Raw genomic sequence first — 24,420 nt, 5'->3', positions numbered from 1 at the left:
GGAGCTGGGTGGTGTTGGCAGGGCTGACTTTATCGAGGCAGGAAGCACAGAGTCCACTCTCCTGGGTGCACAGACACTGCAAGAAAGTTTCTCTGGTCATAGCACTTCATCTTTTACATTGCTTTCTTGCCTGTAGTGGCTATTCCCCACTCCCCATCTTAGCAAGGAGATTAATTAAAGTACAATTTAACTATTATGTGCAAATCAAAAGACAGGAATGAAAAACTGTCTCTTCCATGAACTGTGGAAGCTGCTCTGTTCAGCTGACCCTTACGTAAGTTCCACTTCCTCTGTCCCTTGCCAGCCCCTCATGATCTGATTGTGCAAGCACAGTGTTACTGGTGTGAATGGTCTCCTTGTATTCAGGTGAAGTGACTCCTCTTAGGAAGGTTAGCCAAGGAAGCTACCCCTGAAGCATCGGTATTGTAGACAAAAGTGTAACTTGGGGATAAACAAACTAGACTTAAATAAGGAGTAGAAGCAATAAACCTGTGTGTCCAATTTAAACAACCAGCTTTCTCCTTTTGCTGCTTTTTTTTTTAAAGGAACAAATGTAAAAATAATTGTGTTGGATGTGAAAAATGCAATGAAACTATATTCTGTCATGGGATTTACTGGTGCTGCTTCTGTTTGAACAACAACAACAACAATATTTAATGAATTAAAACACTTGAGGCTGCTTATTTTGAAATGAAAGCATTACAAAAAACAGTGAGCACTTTGAAGAGTATGCTCTGTCTGTCAAAGCCTCCCTGCTGATTTCGGTTTGTTTAGAATCATTTTGATATTTAAAAAAAAATCCTGTTGCTGTTGAAGAGATAATAGTGGTGGGTTTCCCGAAAGAGATGGTAATGAAAGTGATCACAAGGCCTAAAGCAAACAAACAAAAATGTAGCTATTGCCCCTCCCTCTAATTGCTTTCCATTACAGTCACTTTAGCTCAGACTTTTAACAACTTTAAAGGAAAACCCCTGGGTATAGATAAAGTATTTATTAGCTTCATGACATTGTCAGGGCTCTCTGAGACAGCAGCTCTTAAGGTGAAGCTGCTGTGTGGTCTCAGAACATCAGTATGTTTTCAGCTAAGCAAGGCCACTCAGGGAGGATGGTTCATTGGTGGTTATTTGTTTTATTTACATCAGAGGAGAAAAGCAGGTTAATTTGCTATTTATACTCTGTGTTAACAGAAGTAGAATCATAGACTCATTCGGTTTGGAAAAGACCTATACGATCCTCAGGTCCATCCATTAACCCAGCACTGCCTCGTCCACTACTAAACCATGTCCCCAGATGCCACATCTACATGACCTTTAAATATCTCCAGGACTGGTGACTCAAGCTCTTCCCTGTGTTATTCCTGAGTACCAGCTGACAAACCTTTTTGCTGCCTAAGCTGCAGGCACAGCTTCTGAGTGATACACATCTGGAGAGCATTTCCTCTGCTGCAGGTCTATTCTAAAAAACTCCACATGCATCTGATCTTACTGGCAGGTGCCCTTTGAGTCAGCATTTTGGCAGAAAATGAGAACAGAATCAGAGCAGACAGAATAGCATTTAGGTAAATACTATAAAATGGTGGTGATGGTAGAGCTATTGTTAAAACCCTAATGTTTTAAACATGGCTTGCAAAGAGGATTGGATACAAAATTGGGACTGTGCCCTTGTTGGTTGTTGTCCTATTTATCAAGAACTCTCAAGATAATCTCTTTAAAGAGCTTTTTATTCAAGTTTTGCATTGGAGATTCGGAAGTTGCCTTCTTGGGAAAGCTCAAGTTTCAAAAGAACTACTCAAGTTTTAACATGATGAGAGGAGTTTTTCAAACTTTGTTTGAAACTAGATTGTTTAAACCTCTTGAAACTGTATTTTAAGTTCTATGCATCATATATCCTTAGGTGAAAGGGCACCTGTGTTAAGGAATCTAAACTTCCTAAAGAAAGAAGTAAGAATTCCACAAGACACCTCTGCAATCAAGAGAAGTCCAGGGAAGATGGGACTTCATATTCCCCATATAGTTAAGGTTAAAAAAAGGCAGAAAAAATGTTTACTGGTTCTAGTTGTTTTTTTTTTTTAATGGTTCCTTCTGATTTCAATAAGAAACATTCACTCACACATGGAAAGGATACACTTGGATATGTGATCAGAGAGTGTTCAATCCTCTGGATGATAAACTACTTTCTGATTCTGACAGAGTACTTGATTCCAGTGACACTGTAACAAGTGTGGGTTGGCATGGGGTAACTTTGGGGAAGGAATCACTGATCAGTTTGGTTTCCAGTCTATTGAAACAGAGTGTTCATTTCCTTAAAAGCACTGTTTTGTGCCCCAACAGCAGCTGCATGGTCTTACTCCTGATGAGTGAGCAATATAATACAATTCTGTCATCCCTCTTCCAAAAATACCATTAATAATTCCTCGGACGGGAATCCAGGGAAAGGTGACACCCTGGTTCTGTGGATCTGAAGCTGGCAGAAGAAGAGAATGCATTGAGAAAACTGCTGCAGCAGCTCCCCTGTTGGGTTTTCCTCCAAAAGGAGACGTTCTGTTTCCGGGTGGTTCTGACTGTTGGCAACTCTCAGGGGTTAATGCTGTGATTGGTCTGTTTATCTGGGTATGAAAGGACAGGTAGTTTTGTTTCCAATAAGATTTTCTCTGAGAAAGCAGAGATGTTTTAACTACTCCACCTTTAGGTGTTTGGCAACAAGACTATGTCAGACAGTCAAAACTAGAAGGCAGCTCCAAGGGATCATGTCCTCCTCTAACTTGCTCAGTCCTGACAGGTGTTTGCCTAATTTTCCTCAATGACCTTCACAGAGGGAAACTGTGGTTGGCCCATCAGTCTGCTCCAGCAGCTTCCTTTGTATTCCAGGCTTTATTCTAGTTCTCTGGTTGGTTCTTCACAAACCTCAAGTTGTTCCTGTGCTCCAGCAAGCTCCTTCTTCCTTTTGTAGCCCCTTTTAGCTTATTGTTCCTGCCATTCCTGGTAGAATCCCTAGACAAAGGACAGTTGGATAGGGCTTGGCATGAGTTGTGGTGAAGAGACCTTTGCCTCAAAACAAACTGTGATGAGAGATCAGAGGATCTTCTCACCTGTCCTGCTGAGTAAGAGCACTTTCTACTCCTGTGAGTGAAGTCCTGTTCTGAAGGAATCCACATCTTCTCTTCACAGGAATTCTGTGCTCCTGACCTTTTGTCTGCAGTGGCCACTGGCACGTGCTTTGGGATGAAAAGTCACGGACAGGAAGAAAGCCATGTCTAAATTTGTCCTGATGTAGAGTAGGAGCAGTGTTTGGGCAGGGCCTGTCTGATGTCCTGTTGCAGTGGGAATCTTTGCACTGACTTTCTTGTGCTTTGAACTGGATCCTCAGAGAGGGTCAGTTAAAAGTCTTTGTGCCAATGCCTGAACTCTGCGTGTATTTTCTTCCCTCAGGCAAATTCAGAACACGCACACGGGGCTGGATTTGTCAGTGCCCGAATACCAGGAAATCCGTGGGAAGATGATGTCTGGCCATGTGGAGTATCACATCGTCGTCGTCACCCGACTGGCTGCCTTCAAATCAGCAAAGCACAGGCCTGAAGATGTAGTTCAGTTTATGGTAAGTATTTAATCAGAGCTGTGTTGTGACCACTTTCTTAATCAGCTTTGATTATTTCAGTCCTGATGTACCAGATACTTTGTCATCAATCACAGCCTCTCTGGGTCAAGGTCCTTGGTAGCACAACACAATCTGTACTATTTCTGCAATAGGAGTATTCTACACGTATTAATTGAACTTTTCATTACAGGAGCTCAAAGCAATGGTGACTGTTGTTGCCTTAAAGGCATTTGGCATTATGGGTCAACAAATAGAAACCAATTAAGCTTTTTATAAGTCCTGCTACAAAATTAGCTTCTTCCAAGCACTTGGACTTGGTACATAAACTTGAAATAAATATATAATATCTTACTTGAATGGATCTATTAGCCTTAGCATGGCTTTTAAAATCCTTCATAAGAGAGTTTTACAAGGAAGTGTCCATATAAAACTTTAATGAGTTGGATTGTCTTTTTCATTATACCTGCAGAGTAGAGGTTTGAAAACATAGCGCATGACTTAAACCAGGTGAAATTAATCTCACCTATAACATGTGCATGTCCACTTAAGCTGTTTCACCTGGGACTGTCTATTGAGTTGATGGAAAAAGGTACATTTAGGGTATGTTTTATATGGTCTTCTCCAGTGGCCTGCTGAACTGCTCCCAAGAAGTGCATTTCTCTGTCCGTTGACTATAAAGGGACCCATCCTGCTGCATGCTGTGAACATGTGCTCTTTTCACGTGTTTTGGCAATAATTGTAATGTCACAGTGATGTGAGTGTGTGGTTACCTGGTAGACCATTACCTGTAGTGTAACTCACCCTCCACAGAAGACAGTTGACAAGTGGTTATTTACACAGTATGATCTGCAGATAAACATCTGTCAGTGTTGTAAAGAGATGCTTGATGAGGAGAGCTCATTCATTCATTCCACACCTCATTCTATATATAACTTTATGGTAAGAGCAGCAGTGCTGGCGTAAGAGTCTGTTCTGTTCTCCCTCCTGGTCCCTGACTGCTTGTTCTCGCTCCCGCAGCGTTTCCTTTTGTGTGCCAGTGTCATGTGCCGTAACGTCAGCTGAGGAACTGGTCCTGGCTAAAAATGGGTATTTGGGGGGTTGTTATTCAGTACTGAGTTACACATATTTCTTGAGCCTGTGAGCTGCACAGCCCCATTAAAGTTTATTTTAGGACAGGGGAAGGGCCAGACATGGGCAGATGGGAGAAGGGGATGTGCAGTTGTTTTTTATGCAGCGATGCCTGTTTATGTTATGTAATATTATGTAATCTGACTAAAGCTGAGGTGTTCAACTGGGCTGTTGTCATCTAAACTCATTTTGCTTCACTTAAGAATAAGTTGATAAAATTAGATTGTCCATAAAGAGGATAAACAAACTTTCTACTGTGGCCCCCCTGCTTGCTGGGATTGTCTGTTCCTATGTCTGCTCTCTCTAGGAGGGTTTTTAGCACTCAAGCGAAATGAACCTTCCTGATTTCTCCTCTGGTTAGACCTCCTGATATTTCATTCTTCATGAAGAAGAAAACTGGTGGAGCCTGGCAGGATTAACATTTATCTCATCAGTTACATTTTTTTCAGCTGACTAAATCTGATACATTATACAGTTTGTTGTGTGAGAGTAATTTAAAACCGTGAGCTGGGAGGTTGGAGGATGAATGCTTTGCATGGATTCATTCCAACGAGTTTTGTCTGTATGTATTACTGGAAGGAACAGGGGGATTCACCTGTCCTAACTTATCTCTCTAAGTTGGATATTTTAATCTGAGACTGTCCCTGCTTTTATGGTCAGTGGGGAGAGGGGTAATGAGGTGACTCATCCTCTGGAAATGTCTCTCTTCTTTGACCATGAAGGGAAAGCATCTACATTTTAGACAGCTGCAGCAGGGGGCTTCAACTCCAGGCTGAAATGCTTAAGGGTCAGTAGAGTTGCACACAAATCACTGGTGCACTCAAAGCTGCCCTGGGATTTTCCACCTGGCCTTCGGAAGGTTGTGGGTCTCCCATAGATCTTGGGTGTTATTTGCCTGCCCCACACAAGCCCCTTGGATGCCATGGGATGCCTGTCTCTAGGCAGAACAATCTGCTCTCTATGATTAGGTGTCTGCATTTGGTGGATTTCTGAACTCCCATCCCAGTCAGGGTAGTGCTGTTGGGAAGGATGTTGGGAGCTGAGCATCTGTAGTGCGGAGGAACCCACTTTGCATAACATACATGGCTGGTATACCATTTGAGAAACTCTAAACTGTCTGAGGTGTGTGCACAGGGCTGGCAGGTGTGACTGGGGACATAAAAGAATTGGCACTGCCCTGGAACAGAGTGAGGTGAGATACAGGGCATCATCCAAGGTACCACTAGCTGCCCGTGTTCAGGTGAGTTGAATTTCGGTGACATATTGCCAAAATGTAGTGACTATATCTGTCTCTCATGAGGGCTGGGGCACCTCCTGCATGTGGGCAGTTTGCTTAAGCTGGAGGCAAGTCTCAACCCTGTGCTTCCAGGAGAGGTGCGTTGCACCCACAGTGTCAGTGCAGTGAATGTCTGTTCTGCTGGATGCTGTACCAGCACAAACAAGAACCACCACCCTTCCCCAGGGAGTTGCAGGCGAAGTGTAAGAGGAGTAGGGGGCTCCTGGAGAACAGTAGAGAAGAATGAGGTTACACTGGGCAGCAGATCTAACACATCAAATTTGTATCAGAAAGCAGAGTGAGATGAGACACCTGAAGGAGCAAAAAGAAACCACTGTGTGCGCACTCTGGAGCAGGATGGGAGAGGCGATTTTTTTTTTTTTTTTTTTTTTTTTTTTTTTTTTGGCTATTGTTGGAGTTACCAAATTTGAGAGATTGGAGGAAGGAGCCTCACAGTGCTGAGGTGACAGGTAGGTCAGAGACAACAGGCAGGCCTGGTAGGATTTTCACTGGCTCTGCATTCATTAGTCCAATTTTGACCACCTCGGGAGCCGGGTCTGTGTTTTGAGAGCTCCTTCCCTCCCTCTGCCTCCCCGTGGAGCACCAGGTGAGTGGATTTTCCCTGTCCCGGTTCTCCCTTCCCTGTGCCAGTGCCGGCCTCGCTCCCTGTCCGGCGCCAGGTGGCAGCAGCGAGCGGGCAGCGAGGGACGGAGCCGCCTTTGCTGCTCCGACAGCGCTTCTGTTTTCCCTGGAAAACGATGGCGAGCAAGGCAGAAACGCCCTCTAAGCTGGCTGTGAGCTGTGGGATGCTGTTTGGGCCACGCTGGATCGAATCGCAGAATCATTTAGGCTGGAAAAGGCCTGTAAGATCGTCGAGTCCAACCTTTGACCGATCACCACTTGGTCAGTAAGTGCCTCACCCAGTCATTTCTTGAACACCTCCAGGGATGGTGACTCCACCACCTCCCTGTGGATAGTCCATTCCGATGTTTAACAATCCTTTCTGTAAAGAAATTCCTTCTAATGTCCAACCTGGACCTCCTCTGGTGCAGCTTGAAGCTATGTCCTCTTGTCCTGTCAAGATCAAGATATGATAAGGACCTGTGACCAAAACCAGATGAACATTAAGTAGATGTTCCAGATTTGACCTGTGGAGCCTTTACGAGACCTATGGGTCTAAACAATCCAGAGTTCCCTGTTCTCCAGCCTTTATATGACTATGCAAAATCAGTATCATAGCATTTCTAATTGAAACACTTGTGAAACATTAACAGAAGAAGAAATTAGCTTTTGTGATGACTTTACCATCTAAATTCTTAGAAACTGGAGGAATTTTTAATTTTAAAGAATGCTAATTGTAAAATAGGACAAATGGGTTGTAGAACTGCTTAACCTTAAGGTTTTAATTGGTACTTGAAAGAAAAGTCAGCTACAATTCTTTCAAAGGTCAGAAAACTCTTGCCCTATCGAAAGAGGGAAATTGGTTTTCTCTTTGGTACTGCTTCTAGGGTGATATTTAATTACTGCCTGTGGATCTGCCATTTTCTGTGAGAAGAAGAAAAGGTTTTGTTTTTCTTACATACATTTCTTCTAGCCACACCTTACCTTTTCTGGCAATTAAATTCTCTCTTCCCAGCCTTATTGAAAATCCACCCAGCCATTAGTGCCTTCTCTTTCTATCTGCACCCATTTTAATTGATTATTTTTTACAAGTTATGTTTGTTAGTCAAGTTCTTTCTTTCTCAAAGCTGAACAAATAACTACTGGTTGTTTGACAGGCACAGCATAATTTAGGAAGGCATTTACTATAGAACTGTCTTCCTCTTATAAAATGAGCGAGTATAAGTACGTGGGTGTGTATTCATTTATGTTTTCATCATTGTCTGTTTGCATATGTTGGCCTTCTCTTTGTGGGCCTTAAAATCTGTGCATTGGAGTTGCTCTTTCCTGACCATACAGGTGTGTTGTGAAGATAAATTCTTTCACCTTATAATCTCTGTGATGTGAGAGGGGTTAAAAAAAAAAAAAATCAATGCTCAGCGTAGCAATGGGTTCAGGAGCCCCTAAGAATTCATGTTGATTAAAAAGAAATATTTGAGTGCTTGCTCTTCTGCTGGGCAAAACAGATGGGGAGAACAGCATGTGGTCATGTAATTAAAATCTACCGTAATGCATACCCACGGGGTCACCAAGCAACATTAATTCTGGTATGGCTTGAACTGGGAGTGTCCAAGTGAAAGCTTGGGTTGTGCTGTCTGGGAGAAGGGATGTGTTTGATTCCTGTACCCAAAGCTAGTGGCTTTTTTAAAGGATAGTGTTGCTGGATCTCTGTTTCAGATTCTGACAGTGTTAAGAAGTGGGCTTTGTAAAAAGAATGTCACAGTAACCATGTTTTTCATGAAATACTATAAAATCAAGAGTGCTCTTCGCTGGCTTGCATTGGGTGGCAAAGGGTTCGAGTTAGCTCTGAAATCTCCATTTTGTTGAAACTTTTGTGGTAGATACAAAGCATATGAAGACAAGCTTGAGGTCAGAAATGGGGCATTAAAAGGAACTTTGAAGGGAAAGGGCGCATGAAATCCCATTAATACTGAGTGGGATCAAATTCTATGCACAACTGAGAGTCCTGGGCTCGTATCCTGCAGGCGTTCCGGTGTGTGTACTTTGATGCGTGAGGTTCTTGTGAAGAAGGGGGGTAAGGCACATGCATGAGATTTGAGGGATTAGCAGCAAACTTCAGGCTTTCACTTTGAACTTCCTGGTGGTTTTCTTAACCTTCCAGCTATATTTGATCATATTCAACTTTATTTGTTTCTGGTGAAAAAAAAAAATATTCAACCCATCGCTGTCTCTCTTTAAGTTCTGTGTTGGATGTTAATTGTTACAGGCAAATAGGGTCTTGACCTGGCAAATAGGCACATGCTTTGCTGTATTTGCATGATTAACTCTTTTGAAGTGAAGTAGATTGAGCCTTTGATACTGTGACTTGACAGAACTCCTTGAAGTGTATGTACTCAGGCTGACTTACAGGTGGTGGGGGTTTAGCTCCAGAGTGTTCACAGGGTTCAGTTAGAGGCACGGAGGGGGAGAGGATAACTGCAGGATCAAGACCTGAAGGATTTACAGGCAACAGAAGGAAAATATTTTAATTTTAATCAAATGGGACTTTGTTTACTTAACTGGATTGATAAAATGGGGTTTAAAGCAGAGTTTATTTTTTATCCTGACATTTTGGGCCGTATGATCCATCAGCTCTTTTCAAAGGGTTGTGTGATAACCAGGAAAAGCAAGATTTGATTTTGTTGACATGCTGATATGCCTTTCTTCTGTAAAAGTGGCAGAGGATATCAAATTGAAAGGGTACCAAATTGTCAGAGCAGAGCAGTGATTCCTCACTGGAAAGGTATGAGAATGATGTGGGTGATGTGTGGGACTTGACCTGAGAAAATACACCCCATGGAACTTGGCCAGCACTTTGGAAGGCCCCTGTGTTGCCTCTGTCCTGCTGCATCCAGGCCTGGGGTCCCTAGGACAGGAAAGGCTGTTGGACCAGATCCAGAGGATGGGTACAAAAGTGGTCATAGGGATGGGACACCTCTCTTGTGGACATAGGCTGAGAGAGCTGGGACTGTTCAGCCTGGGGAAGGCTCTGGGGACACCTTAGAGCCCCTTGCAGTACTTGAAGGGGCTACAAGAAAGCTGGAGAGGGACTTCTGCAAGGGCTTGGAGTGATAAAACAAGGAGGAATGAACTTAAGCTGAAGGAGGGAAGGTTTAGATTAGATAGAGGGAAACAGTTCTTTCCTGTGAAGGTGGTGAGACACTGGAACAGGTTCCCCGGGGAAGCTGTGGATGCCCCATCTCTGGAGGTGTTCAAGGCCAGGCTAGATGGGGCTCTGAGCAACCTGGAACTAGATGATCTTTAAGACCCAGATTATTCTGTGATTATAAATGCATCAATCAGTCTGAGGTTGTTGGGCTCAGCCAGTCCTACTGCTGCATTTCCAGCACGAAACCCAAGGAAAAGCTGAGAGCAGTGTTGAGCAAAGGTGTTGAGGAGCCAGTGGCTGCCGGGGTTTGAGGCACAGGAGCGGCGGGCAAGGAGCCTCGCTCAGCTGGCAGGGGCTTGCAGGGGCCAGCACTGGGCTTAGGCAAGGGAGGGAATGGTTTCAGCTGGAGTTTTGACGTCTCACTGGAACTGTGGGTTATTCCTGCAGAGGGCGTCCCGGCACTGCCTGCGTGGTGTGGCGCAGGCTTTGGGGAAGCACATCAGTATGCTTTGGATACAGTGCTGTCGCACTTGGTATGCTGTGTCGCGTGTATGGTTGGTGGTGTTGTTCAAAGCCCACGCAGACCCACAAAGGCTCAATTAGGGTGTGCATTTGCTTTAGGTTCAGTGGTGTAATTAGACATAAATTGAGATTTATGAATAATTTACGGAGTTTAATAGAGGAGGAATGACAATTAAGTGGGGAAAGAAATAAGTTTGTGTATCTCAGCTCGGTGCTAGGAGTATTTTAAAACTGTTTTGGCATAATCTTGATTGGCTGCTGTCTTGTAATACTTTTAGACATTAATTTGGTATTTATTATTAAAGTTAATTAGATGTTAAGTGTTTTTCACAAATCAGACTCAATTTTTTGGGGGGATAATAGTGTTTATTTTTCTGAAAAAGTACTAGTAAATTCCTCACTGCCCTTACATTTGTGCATATATAATATTGTTGGGAGGGGCTCTATTGTCATACCCTCTTCAGAGTGCTACTGGGACCAGCAAACTAGAAATGTACAGCAGTTCAGAATTCTGGAATTGCTTTCCTCTCTCATTTTGGGCTATCTTTTGAAGGGAGGATTGCCACATTCTGGAATATCCTCTATTGCCCTCACTTTAGTGTTTGGCTGGTGAATTGCGTTTCAGATCCTGCATGTGGAGCACAGTGGTACTGACACCTTCACTGCTTTCAGGAGATAAGTCCAAAGTACTTGGTTTTCATTCTCCTGAGGGCTCAGGTTGGGTTTTCTGCTTCAGATCTTTGTTACAGAGCTGCCTGCCGTTGGTGACTGGACACTGAACGCACAGTGAACATTGTACAGCTGAAACACAAACACTTTTCAAATCAGCTAACTTGGTTGATAATTACTGCAAAAGGCAGGGAAGTGCAAAAGCTGAGGTGGTTATTGCTCTTTATGCCTAAATCTGATTTAGTGAACTAGTCGAGGTGTGTCTGGTCATGTCAGGGCCTGTTCTCTGGCCTGGAGGGCAGCTCGCACAGTTTGGCTCATCCATGGTACGAAACTCTTACCCATCTGCAGGGGGTGTCAGTACCCAAACTGGCTCCTGTGGGGTCCCCCTGCACCAGGCCAAACCTTGGGCTGACGAGTTATCTGGGGGAGTGGTAACTTTAAGCTGTGCCAGGCATTGTCAGGTTCCCGTACACGCTATTAAGGTTTCTGGTAGGCACTCTCAGGTTCCAGTGCCTGAGAATATGCCTGCTACTATTTAGTTTGCTGATATAGATGCAGTTTAGGGGTTCTGCATTAATCTATAATTAATTTCCCTTCTACTTTTGTTCTTTTTGTTAGGTTGATTTTCTTTTACCTCTTTCTTTTATCATCTGGTGGAAAAACTCTGCCTTCTTCCATCCCAAGATGTGATGCTTGAGTCTCTCTATATCCATCTCAGTATGTGCAATACTGCACACATGGCAGTATTAATGAGGATTCACTTCCCTAGAGTTCACCATTGTGCTACAGTTCACCATTCACCATGTGCTACAGGAGGGTAAGAGCTGGGCTCTAGCAGAGGACCTGTGCTGTATGCACTCCACTAGCACTAGCTTTTTGGATTGTTTATTTTCATCTCTGTATTCATTAAAACACATTCATAGATTATGGGAGCATAGAAGGCCTTGCTGAATATATTATCTGTGTAATACCACATGGCATGAGGGTCAGTCTCCTTTTCATCTGTAACATCACTTAGAGACAGTGTTTTGTTTGTGTGTGGGTTTTGTGTATTGTTTTTTTTAAGGTACTGGATTTAAAACCTAATATGACATAGAAGCCACACCTTTTCTAGCCCAACATTCCCATAACTGTTGCTTTCCTTGTAGTATCTTGAACCTTATTTCTCCTCAGGCTTCCTGTCTTTGTGTGCAGAAGGAATGACTCCATTCACTGTTGGCATCATCTCCTTGTATGAGAACCTGTAGGCCATGGCCAAGTTGTTGGGTTTTATTTTCTCATGGATAAACTGAATAATCAGTGGTCAGCTGAGGTCTTTGCTCTTAGGTTTCTGTGTTACGTGCTCTGCAGGGCAGCAAATGTGCCAGTTTTTTAGGCCTAAACAGCCAAAGGACACTGTAACCACAAGGAATGAGAAATGTGACGTCTGGCTCAATGATGAAAAGGTTCAGGTAGCTTTCTTCATCACTTACCTACCTGGCAGGGCTTTTCTTCCTGTCTCTCAGGACTCGGCATCACTTTTAGTGGACAAGGATTTCTGCTCTCAGAAAAGTATCTGGAGCAGTTACCCTCCAGTATTTCATTAATGAGTCAGACAAATGGGTGTTGGGTATCTGGCAATGAATGAACTCCCATTCCATTAGGCAGCAGATTTTAATAACAGAACTAGAAGACCAGCAGTGAGGTGCTTGGGGATTCACTGGGTATATAACAGGCTTTTACTGGGCTGTATGAAAAGCTCCTTGCTTGTTTTTCCACTTCAGTTTCCATGGTTAATGTTTCACAGCACTTAAACCGCTGCTTTGCTGCTCCTGTCTCCCCTGTAAAGAAACATACCCAGGCAGCACATCTCATTGCAGGTTTCCAAGAAGTACAGCGAGATAGAGGAGCTCTACCAGAGGCTGACAGCACGATATCCACAGGCTTCTCTTCCACTCTTGCCTAGAAAAGTTCTCTTTGTGGGGGAATCTGACATCTGTGAACGAAGAGCGATGTTCAATGATATCATGAAATCCATCTCCAGAGATGCAGATCTAGCAACGAGTCCTGAGTTACTGGAATTTTTAGGTAACTAAAAGATGTGAGTGTCCCCTCTCCCATGAATGTGCTTGATAAAGGCGTTTGACTCAGGTAGTTAAAAACTAGAGAATGCCAGAAGAAAGTCTGTCACAGAAAATATCCTCATTTGCATCATTTACAGTGCTGCATAGTCCTCTTTGACAGTGTTTTCCCTTCCTCTCTGTGGACACATGCCTCATTCAGGGGTGTTGATAGATACCTTCAAAGCAAGCACTGTGTTGTCCTGTCTCTAATTTTCTGCTGTGAATCAGAACATGTTACTCTAGAAGGCTAAATAATCATATATTGTCAGTGGAGAGATGGACACTAAAGGGACTGTTTTTCATGCAAATTATTGATTCTGAGAAAGACTTAAATAATAGACAGATTTAACTAAAAGAATCTTTATTAGCTAAACACATTCTCTGTCCCTCTGTTTTTTGGGGTTTTTTATCTTGTTGCCTTTTCCAGTCATTCATATAGTTCCTTTCTTATGTCCCTTGGGGATAGAAAGGAATCACTGAATGAATGGAACATATGGGCGCTCTGCTTCTAATTCAGCTGAGAGCTGCTGAGCAGGGAATACTCCAGCCCAGTGCTGTGTAGGATTCTTATTGGAGTGTTAGTATTAAGGAAGTGAAGTTGCAAGGTGCTAGCAAGTGTGAATAGCCCATTTTGCAAAAGTGTCAGGTGTGGCCACATTAGAAGTTCTGTGAAACTGTCAGCTTCCTAAAGTCAAGGGGGACAAAGCTGTGTAATACTTGGTAAAATCCTTTCGCTAATAAGGTTTTGGGGTGGTTTTTGTTTGGGTTTTGTTGTTTGTTTTTTTTTTCTCTGGCAGTGTTCTTTTGAAAGTAGACCCCTTGCACAGAGAATTCAGAATTCATGTCGATTGATCTTGGCATGCTGATTAACCTAACAGTGGTGCACATGTCTACAGGTAAACTAGGCTGGACTGTCTTTATACTGTGGAGAGATTGGGTGTAGGTAAAGTGACCTGTTCATTGAACTCTGCCTTAGAATAGTGTAAATCTCACCTTACCAAAGTAGGTGGAATTCAGTACATACACTGCAGATCCTCAGGCTACTTGTGTATGCTTTGCTGGAGACATGGTTGATATAGTCAGAGATAGTTAGGGAGAATCAAAATGGTAAAACACAGATAACTGTGGGGATAAGATAAGCAACATCCTAACATTCATTGCCTACCCTGACCAGTGCTCTCTTGCCTATAAGGGGAGCATAAGACCACGTAATGAGCATGGACACCCACACTGAGTCAGTGAAGTCTGCCCTGGGTGATTTGGCAGATGCAGACATAAAAAGATGGGTGAGATGAATTTCCCATGCCATATTAGTTGAACAGTCAAAAGGATGAAACCATTAACTTTATCCATCATGGTTTTCACTAGCCTTTTTTTTTTTACCTAGTCTCATTATTTTAAATTACTTCCCTGGACATCCAGAGACTTGACAGTAAGGAACAGTTTTCTCCTCATTCTCCTGGCCTCTGCATATGACAAGTATGGTGGGAAGACTTAGTTTCATGTTTCAGTTGCCTGAATTTGCTCAGTTGGATGGATCTTGCATTCTGAAGGGTGTTAGAACTTCAGGCAACATTTCTGAGTGTAAATTGAAGAGCTGCTGTGGAAACATTTTTTTGCTGTCCAGTGCTCTAATTTTAGCCCAAGTGAATTAAATAAATGTCAAAAAGTGGATTTCATCTCAACTAGCTATGTGGAAGTTGGCTATCTACATCTAAGCAGAGTATTTACAGCCCCTATGTAGCCTGTGGAGAGAAAAAGGCACTTCAGAGAGAAACTTCTCTTAGACTTTATTTGGATGGGATGAATCACCACATGGAAAATCTGTTGTTTCTGTTGGATATAGAGGGAACATAAATAAGCAGATATGACATGCACTGCTGTGTCTCAGATAAAGGTTCATTTCCTCTGCCTTTCTCTACTTAAAGTAGTTAAGTCAGTAAACAGATCAGACACATAATGACACATAGCGGATAAAGGGAACAGTGGGAATGTTGAAAGAGTTTCACAAAAACTGATCATGTCCTTCATTTTTCAAACAAAACCATCAATAACAGGTGCAAGGTATTAAAAAAATTAGTCGTTACCTTGTGTACTCAGTTTTGCATCTGTTATTGTATCTTGCAGGAACAAAATCTTCCAGTGCTGTTGACTTCAAGGGTAAAAACATGCCTGATGACAAGGACAAAGAAGATGAAGAAAATGAGGTGATGGATTTTTTCAAAGAGGAGAAGACACCTGACTTAATCTCACAGCTTTTATCAGTGCAGAATGTCAAAAAGGGGGAAGAAAAAGAAGAGGAAGAGGAGGAAGAAGAAGTTCTAGACCCCCTTGGTATAATCAGGTATGGCTGCTAGTGCCTTTGTTATTTAGATTTTAGCCTAGTTTTCTAAGTAAGGCTGTTCTGTGTCACTGTCCCCTCATCCCAACATTTTATTACATTGACCACTTTCAGCTGAATTTCACAGAGGAGGAGAGGCCTCTGCAGTTCGTGAAGGAAGTGCCTTGGTAGAGGGAAGAGCCTTTGTAATTGTTCTTCAGTGCATTCTTCAGGAAACCCAAGTGACAGGGACATTATAAGTGCCTTGATTACAATCCCAGCTACAGGAGGCACTTAACTGGGCACTGCAGGGCTCTACCACAAAGCATCAATGGATCAGCATCCACTGGATATGCTGTTCTGGAGTACACTCGTGCTTACAGTGTCTGGAACTGCTTTTGAGCTCAGCTGTGTCTACAAGGAGGTAAAGTTAGAGCATCTTAAAGACCAAAAGAGCCAACATTTCAATCACAATATTCACAAATAGGCATTTCTTTCTTTATTCCTTTGTCTGAAGTTGTCACATGCTTAATGCCACTAAGGCATAAGCAATAACAGCTTAAGAAACAGTAATTGAATCAGAGCTTCCTGATATTAGTATCTGGGTTTGTTTACCTAGCCAGTAATTTTCAGACTTATTTTCTTCACTTCAAGATGGATTTTCTCACTGAATTCCTGAACCGTCTCTACTGAAGCCTGAAAGCAAATTCAGTTTCTGGGTGGCTGCGATCATAAGTACCGACGACTTTTTTAGGGTGCCTCAGGCTGTAGATGTCCAAGTAGAGAAGGCTTAGCTGTTCTTGATCTTCAGTAACCACTGACTGACTCAGCTGAATTGTTTCAGCAGCTACTGAATGTTCTTTGTCTTGGATCCAGACAGTGCTGTCAAAGTGCTTCTTCATAGCAATAGGCAGTAACTGATAATAACAAGCCAGAGCCCTCTCTTGGTGTTTCCCAATGACACTGAATCATTTCCAGAGGGTCATTCACTCTAGGCTCTAAGCCTTTTTACTTGAAGTATTTAGTCATTTACATATCACCAGAAAACTTTGAATATTAATCTTTTGGCAGAATGTGCTTAATTACTCAGCATCAAAATCATTCTTTTATTGAAGAAGAGTTTAAAAATTTAAATAACTATTTACAAGGAGAAGCTAGATAAAGCAGTACTTCCCACAAAATGGTTCTTAGTTGGTAAGTTTACAAAAGAAGCTGTCCTTTTTTGGATAGGAAAATGATCTATTGGTTTAGCAGATGCAATGTTATATTTTCCAACTTAAAACAAGTAGAAGTTTAAAAGAACTTACCATGCCAAAACAAGCAAGAAGTTTGCTTTTCTCTCTGTACAGTTTGACATAGCATTTGAAAATCTTGATTATTTTGGTCTTTTAATGCACTGAAGGATGACAAGATCTGGTATTTAATCCTCATTTAGCTTATTGCTTCCATTCCTTTCGAGAACAGAATTCTTACTGAATAAAAATAAGTTCATTTATATAAGAAGTATGGTCTTCACTGGGACAGAGCTGCAGCGTGACATGTTCTGCAGTCAGATGTTTTTCACTCTAAACCAGTGGTTGGCTATCTATAAAAGAAATCTGCATATGTATTTATTATTATTTTTGCAAATCTCATATGTACAGTGTTGAGGCAGAAACGTGAAAGTGGAAATGAGAATCCTGAGTCTGATTTTACATGGTCTCTGTTCCCATGTAGCTCACCCTGCTTCCATGGAAGATATTTTCAGCTGACATCAATGGAGATCAGACTGTACATAAGCACTGTGTCCCAGCTCTGTGCCATCTAGTAGTAGGTGTCTAGGTAAGAGGCTAAAGGCAGGAGCTTAGTTGTCAGTGGATGTGCAGTTCCTTGGGGACCATTTTAGGCTGTGTTCTATGCCTGTTAAAGTGTTAGGTGCTTACATGCTTTGTAGAGGGAGCTGCAGGCCTCACAGCTTGAGTGCTTCAGATGTGCTTGAAGTTACTTTGGGATGGAAATGAATAAAACGAGAAGTGACACAGATAAATGTGTTTAGTAGTAAACTACTCTCTAATGCCTAGTAAAATCAGGATAAAAAGGAAAAAAAAAATCCATAAGCCTTTCCTCTCTGAAAAACCTTTGAAAAGGCATAAAGTCAGCACTGAAGCAAGCCAGTCTATCCCATACAGTATTGGTGGCCAGAGTGCTTTGAGCAGCAGAGCTCAGACCTAAACTGAATCATGTGTTTGGCATAATCTTACAGGTTTTTTGCTTTCTGGATGAGGATGAAACTGCTCCAGTAGCACAGGCCTCCATATGTTGTCAGCATGCTTCATTTGGTAACAACTTCTCCTCCTGGGCCAGAAGGCTGTGACTTGGATTTAACCCAGCACTGCTGCTGTGCTGCTGAACCACCTGATATCCAGTTAAATATACTGGCCTTAGGGGTAAAATGCTAAGCTAGGGCCTTTATTTTCTGGTTTTGTATTGCTGGTGATCATCCAGGTGGAAGCTCATAATGGCTTGGTTCCTTTTGCCTGGAGGAGACATCCCAGTTGTGCTGATGCTCTGCCTCACATTGAAGGCTGTCTGAGTTACTCTTTGATGTCAGGTGGGCAACTCACTTGCCAATTCAGCTCTTCAGCTTTTGTGGGTATTAATGATGATCTACAAACTTTGTGTTTCTTTCCTCTATCCTTCTCATGCCTCAAAGCTTTCTTTCTGTGTTAGCAGGGGGATCTTGGGATTCTTAACAGCAGAAAGACTGGATGTTTTCTTGTCCAAATCAGGAACATATCAAAAACCGTGATACATGCTTGTGGTTAAGTTTTCAGCTTTTAACACCCCTTCTCCTTAATATTTTTTCCCCAGGCCTGGTTCTTCCTAAAATAGAGGTTGCTCAAAATTATGTTACATTTGTGGGGTGCAGTTTTGAAAATAATTTGAAATATGTTTTCTCTTCTTCATCCTTTGACTTTTGTGATGGTTTGGATTATTATCCTTCCAAGGTATTGTCACCACTTACTCTGCAAGTTCTCCTGGACTTTTGTAGAAATCTTTTCAGCTCTCATAGCAAAGTTTTTTTTTAAAGTGAGCATTTTTTTTTCATTTTATTTTCTGGTAAATCACATACATTATAATATTTCTGTTAAAATGTTCTAATTCCCTTTACAAGTAGGAAATCAGATATATATTTAACTCTACATTGTAGGGACAATGTTAGGTATAGTGACTTACCTTCGTCACCACTCTTTTTCTTCTTTAAAGCCATCTGTCTCAACATTTGCAGATACATATTTTTAAGTCCTTGGTAGGCTACCATGGTGCTTTGGCAATACATCTGGGGTTTTAGAGGTGCACTGTCTTTTAACACTGCTGTGTTTTAAAAGATTTTCCTCATAAACTGCAAAGTAGTCCTGTGAGTCTAGTCACAGTTGCAGGGGGTTCTCCAACTGGAATGCCTTTAGGAATGAATGAAGCAAGAGCACTAGATCTGAAAGAGGCTAATGCTCTGAAGGGCAAGGCAAGGAAGACAGACACATGTTGGATGATCTATTCACCTGCAGCCAGAGTGGTCTTGATGGTACTGCTGAAAATTCTGCAGTGGGAAAAGGCCAATAATTTGCCAGTGGTTTGGGGGGAGATTGTCAGGGAGTGAGGATTGCTGTGTGAAGCAGGAATCCAGAGCAGCACCAGTGCTAAGTCAGCTCAGCTGTGCCAGGGTGCCCTGGCTGGGCCTGACTGAAGTGTCTGGCTGTGTCTATACCATTACGTTCTCCTGTCCTCCAAATGTGAATCCTGTTACATCCAGAATGCCCCACTGGAAATGGCTGCTGTCCTGTGCTGCCTCCTGGGCTGTGATTAGGATGGCTTAGGAGAAGACAAGTTGTCCCATGCCAGGGTGGGTACCAGGGACTGAACAGCTGAACTGTTGAACTGAGCTCCTGTGCTCAGGCCCAGGGTGGGAAGGAATTACTAGAAAAGACTGTAAGGCCCTGAGCTCCTCTGCCCAGAGAGCTTTCTGCCTGCTACTGTGTTTGCTCCAGTCTGCCCTCAAGGTTCCTAAAGTTTTGCTTTATGTAGGGAATTCAGGCATCCAGCTGTGGATTTTTTTACTTGATCCAAGCAGGATCAAGTTAGCATTTCTGGTCTGAATCTTAAAGCAATTTAAAAAACACATCACAGTAACTGAACTTGGTTTTGTCTTCTTCCTCTGTGGATGAAGTGCATGGTTTTATTGTTTGTAGGTTGAAGCCATGAGCTTTAGCATCTCTCTCCTCTAACTTTGTAGTTAAAATAACTCAACTTAGTATTTGTATTCAGTTTACTCCAATAAGAGAGAAGCTGATTAAAATGGCTGTGAACCAGCTCCTCTGGACAAAGCAGCAACAATTTTGCAAAAGGACTGTGACTGCCTCGTGGGTTAAAACATGCATCAGCCCTTTCAGTGCATGCATTTCTTCAGCTGCAATTAACTTCTGAGGTAATGTTTGTTCACCATGTTGGGAGAACCCACCTTTTCCTGTGCTTTCCTCTCCTGTCTTCATCAGCTCTCCACAGCCCTTGCAGGAACCTCTCCTCCCCACGCAGTTCCTCCCTTCCATCCTTTTTCCTTTACCTCCCTAAATCTTCCAGTGACAGCACATATTTCCTGAGCCTTAGGTTTTTCCTGGCAGACTGCACAGGGTCCAAAGGTGGGTATTCCCCAGGCAAGAGTTTGTTTGTCTCCTCGTGGGTCCTGGGGAGTTTCTGTCTCGACTCTCTGCCTTTGCTATTGTTCAGAGGATTTCCCCTCATGGCTTCTCCCCATCCAAATTTGTGCCTTTCCTGAGGAATACAGACAGACACGTGGGTGGGTGGAAGCTCTGCATCTGTTGTGTTTAAATGCAGATACAGCTAAGTCTTGACAATAGTTAGGAAAGGATGGGGCTGGTGAGGGCTGACCTTTTGGGGGCCTTCTGCCAAAGGTTTTTAAATGCCTTGTAGCTGGTTGTAGCTGGGGTCAAGGTCAAGCACCTCCAGTGCTAGAGGTTTGCCGTTGCTAGGTGTAGTTGGCAAGGAGATTATTAAAGGACTCAGGGCCTTTTCTGGCTGCAGATGAAATGGGAGATGGCTTTGAGCAGCAGATTGGCAGGGAATGAACAGCTAGGAGCCAGCCCTGGCCTTGCCAGAGCCCTGCAGAGCCAGGCAGGTTGCAGGAGGTGGTGGGTTAGCACACAAGCCAGCAGTTGGTCCTGGTTGTATCCTACACCTTTGTGTTTCCCAGCCCATTAATGACAGCCAGGCTATAGTTTGACTGTTCATCCCAGTACTCCTTTCCCTTGCCTTTTCTTCCCTGTTGTGGCAAAAGAGCCAAGGATGGCCTCAGCCTTTTGTCTTTGGGGAAGAAATGAGTGGCATCATTTGATCTTGCTTCCTCTACCTGAAACCTTGGGCCACTGAGAGTGGCTGATGCAGCAGCAGAAATTGGCTTAAGGGAAGTCCTGTGTTTAGCATCTTTCCAAGGAGTCTTATTAATGCAGTACCCAAAGCTGTCATAGGTGAGACCAATGTACTTGCTGGTGGATTTTCACCTCCAAGGAAGAGAATTTCTGCAGGCTGAAGTGGTGTCATGGCACAGCTGCTGTCTACTGGACAGATGGTCTGGAGAAAACTTGTAAAAATGTGTGTTCAGCTGCTGTGCCTTCTGGTCCTTGGTTGGCAGGGTTGTATTCCTGCCACTCCTCAGGCATCCTCCTATTCCTCAGCCACTCACAAATTCACAGCTGCCTTTTGGTCTAGCCAGGTATGTGTGTGACTTCCCCTCTGAATCCAGTAGGATTCATACGCAGCAGTAAAAACACTAGTCTGTTTGTCTAGGTCAGCTGAGAGTGTGAAGGTGTCAAAATATTAGAGAAGAGAAAAGATACAGGTTATTTTTTCTTTAACAAAATTCAGATCATTTAAACAATGAAAGAGAGAATAAAGAGCTTTGTTTTCCCAGCATTGTGTGTATCTGCACTCACAGCTGTGAAGCCTTCAGAGATTTGAACAGGCAGATCTTTATTTTCTGTTGGTTGTTGGGTCACAAGCTTAGGTTGCAAGGCATGCTCGAACATCACTTTGCCAAGTGACACAAGTATTTGTCGCAATTCCAATCCAGCTGCTGTTGGATTGGCAACTCACCAAATATCAGTAAACAACCCCCTGGTCCTCTACTGACAGTTGAAATTTTTCTGAAAACCAAGGACATAGTCTGGTATGGTGTCAAAGTGAGGAGAAAGAAGAAAAGACAGCAAAGAAGTCTTTATTACTCTCCCAGTTAAAGGATAAGCCTCACTTATTTTTCATAAATTGGTTGCTCTCAACCCCTTTTAGGGGCAACCTTGTAGCCTCTTCTTGAAGATGTTTTGACTGAGTGGCTAGAGAGTTAAGTAGGATGGCAGAGATGCTTTCCTTGCAGGAGTTCAGTCCCTCCAGTTTATCTCTCCTGAACTTTTTTGGTTTTATAGGTGCTTTGTAAGTGGTGTTTTGTTGCAGTGGTCTTTCCTTTCTCTCATGCTGCCAATCCCATCTCCTGAGCACAGCTTCCAATGTGTTTCTTTAATGGAAATCTTGCTGTCACCTCATAGATGGAAGGTTGAGGGTGATTGAAAAAAAACAATGGAAAATGAAAGCATGTTTAGCTGCTGGATCTCACAGAATAAACCATATTCATTCTGTGTTGTCTTCTGACTAGAGGAAACCTGTTTTCTTGGAAGAACTCCACCAAGACCTGTGCAAGGGGTGGAACTGAGAACCTTTCCTAGCTGCGTTTTCCAGCCATGGGAATCAAGTTGGATGTGTGAAGGACTTAGTCCTTTTCTCTCATTCTTTGGGAGGGCCAACTGAGTGGAAGTGCACTCAGGAAAACTGAGGTGTTCTGGTACCCTGGGGTTTGTAGTTGCTGTGTGTTATATCCATAACCACTCCTTCAGGAGAGCGTATTGGACAGGTGATTGCTGTCATGTCTGCTTCTGGCTATCAGAAAGATCTGTACCTTGGGATCAGAGGTAGGCAACTCACACTGTGGGAGAGGTTTGGAGAGGAGTGTATACATAACTTAGAGATATAAAGTTGTCTGCTCTGTGTTTTCTTGTATTCTGGAAATAGTATTTCCCTGACCTAAGGAAAACTTGTGAAAGTCCTTCCCTGTGCCAGCATTGTCCTTATCTACTTTCATATTTTCCTGTCTAGTGTTGGATTTTTGGTCCCATGAGATTATGCAGTCATTATCTCCCCAGGTTTTTAAGCAATTGCTTGGTTTATGCTTCAGTGGTAAGTTTCTGTCATGACTGGCTTGAATGATTCCAGTACATACACAGCTGGAACACAAGGATCCTTTGGGAAGGAGTTTAAGTAATTATTTTAATGTGCTTCATTTTCTTTCTGATTAGAACACAGAATATACTTTAATGAGTTTTATAAATAGTTAATTTGTGTTTATGCCATCATCCTAAACCCAAAGGGCTGAAAATAGCTCTCCAGTCTGTGTAGTGTTACAGCTGTGTGTACCATCCGGTGGTGTTTTCAAGCAGAACACAAATGTAACTACACCTGGGGTAAAATGCAGCAAGGACCTAGGAGCTTAGTGCAACACCTCATTGCAGCATCAGACTGTAAGTGAAGAACACTTAATTGAACTGGCAATGCAGAGGGAATTGCATCAACGTAAATACCCAGTCTGGAATTTGACCAAATTGCTAAAGCAGATAGTCTGCTTTTAAGGAAGATTTCACACGATTTTTAACAGACCTGGTTCATTGTTTACAATGTACTAAAGCAATAAAACTGACCACACACACTTTTCTGTATATAGAAGAACTGTAAAGCCAAGTAATGTCAGGAAACTGGAGTGAAATACCATTGCCACTAGCTGGCACCAGCTTTCAAATAATTCCCATAGTCCTCTGAGTGAACTCTCAGCTTTTGGTTTCCCCATCCTGTTTGGCAGCGATGTGCAGGCATTTGTAGCAGAACTAAGCAGCACTGAAGGCACGCAGGAGCCATTCTCCAGGCGTATTCACTTACTTAACTGAGACAGGTTCGTAGGAGGCGGGAGATCCTTTAGAAGGGCCATAGGATAAATTTATGACTACACAGAATCAGAAGTGTGTCTTTTTTTACCTCTGCTTTGGAAGAGGATTGAACATGATGTAATTGGGCAGATTTAAACATGTTTTGTTTCATGGACTTCACAATAATAGGATGACTCAAGTCCTTAATTAGAATAAAAAAGCATTACCTCATCGATGAGCCTGCTCCTTTCACCGAGGCACCGAGGGGGAATCTTTAATCGACAGATGCAGGGAACTGCTCCTAGATGAGACAGACTGCTAATGAGGGTTGGATTCAGAGCTGCCCTATGGCTTTTCTGTTCACCAAGTATAACAGAATTGTTTGCCATAGAAGAAGCTGTCTGTGGGGTGAATGTGTGCTCAGTTTAAATCGAGGCAGGAGACTTGCTTTTCCTTTCATCTGATGCTGTCAGGTTCCTAATTCAGCAGACTTAATAAAACCATTGTTCCCTTTTCCCCATGGATCTGCTGCAGACATTTCTGTCTTTGTTTCAAAAGATCAAAGAATCAGCTTTTGGAAAACCGTTTTTGGAGGCAATCTGTAAAACTTTGCCAAAAATGCATGAATTAGCCATTGTAACTATAGACCAGTACTAATTAACACACCTGGGGATCACATTTCTTCTTACTGCCCTTGCAGCAGTTGGCCAGGTCTGGAATCATCTGAAGTGCCATTTAAAGGAGGTATGTCCCTAAGGACAGACACACATCTGGAACTCAGCAGCTCTTCATTTTGCACTTGAATTTCTTGGGTCATATCACACTACTAAAAGGTGAGATCTCTCCATTATCCCTTTGGTAAAAGGAATAAAACTGATTTTGTAGATCTGCCTGGGGAAAATAAATTCTTCATTTCTTTGCACAAAAATGCGGCATTCAGATAGTTGTTAATGACCATTGTCATTGAAGTGAAAGAAATGCTTTCCAGTACCTTCTATAAATTTTGGAAAGACTCAAAACCT

General features: G+C 42.7%; 1 protein-coding gene across 4 annotated transcripts in view; it reads left to right on the top strand.

Annotated features, from left to right (window-relative positions):
- Positions 1–24,420, top strand: part of HS1BP3 (HCLS1 binding protein 3) — a 55,729-nt gene that overhangs the window by 1,848 nt on the left and 29,461 nt on the right. For 2 of the 4 annotated variants that reach the window (XM_050316432.1, XM_050316430.1), the window contains exons 2-4: positions 3,429–3,594; positions 12,821–13,028; positions 15,191–15,407. In XM_050316432.1, the coding sequence (XP_050172389.1) occupies positions 3,429–3,594; positions 12,821–13,028; positions 15,191–15,407 (591 nt within the window). Of the gene's footprint in view, positions 1–3,428; positions 3,595–6,886; positions 6,902–11,579; positions 11,779–12,820; positions 13,029–15,190; positions 15,408–24,420 lie in introns of those variants that run through there. The other 2 variants (XM_050316434.1, XM_050316433.1) reach the window with 2 other exon arrangements.

Source organism: Myiozetetes cayanensis, unplaced genomic scaffold, assembly GCF_022539395.1.
Source record: "Myiozetetes cayanensis isolate MyiCay16 unplaced genomic scaffold, myiCay2020 scf2-11, whole genome shotgun sequence".
Taxonomy (NCBI): Eukaryota; Metazoa; Chordata; class Aves; order Passeriformes; family Tyrannidae; genus Myiozetetes; species Myiozetetes cayanensis.
The sequence above is the reverse complement of the archived record's forward strand: the minus strand, read 5'-3'. Positions and strand labels throughout refer to the sequence as shown.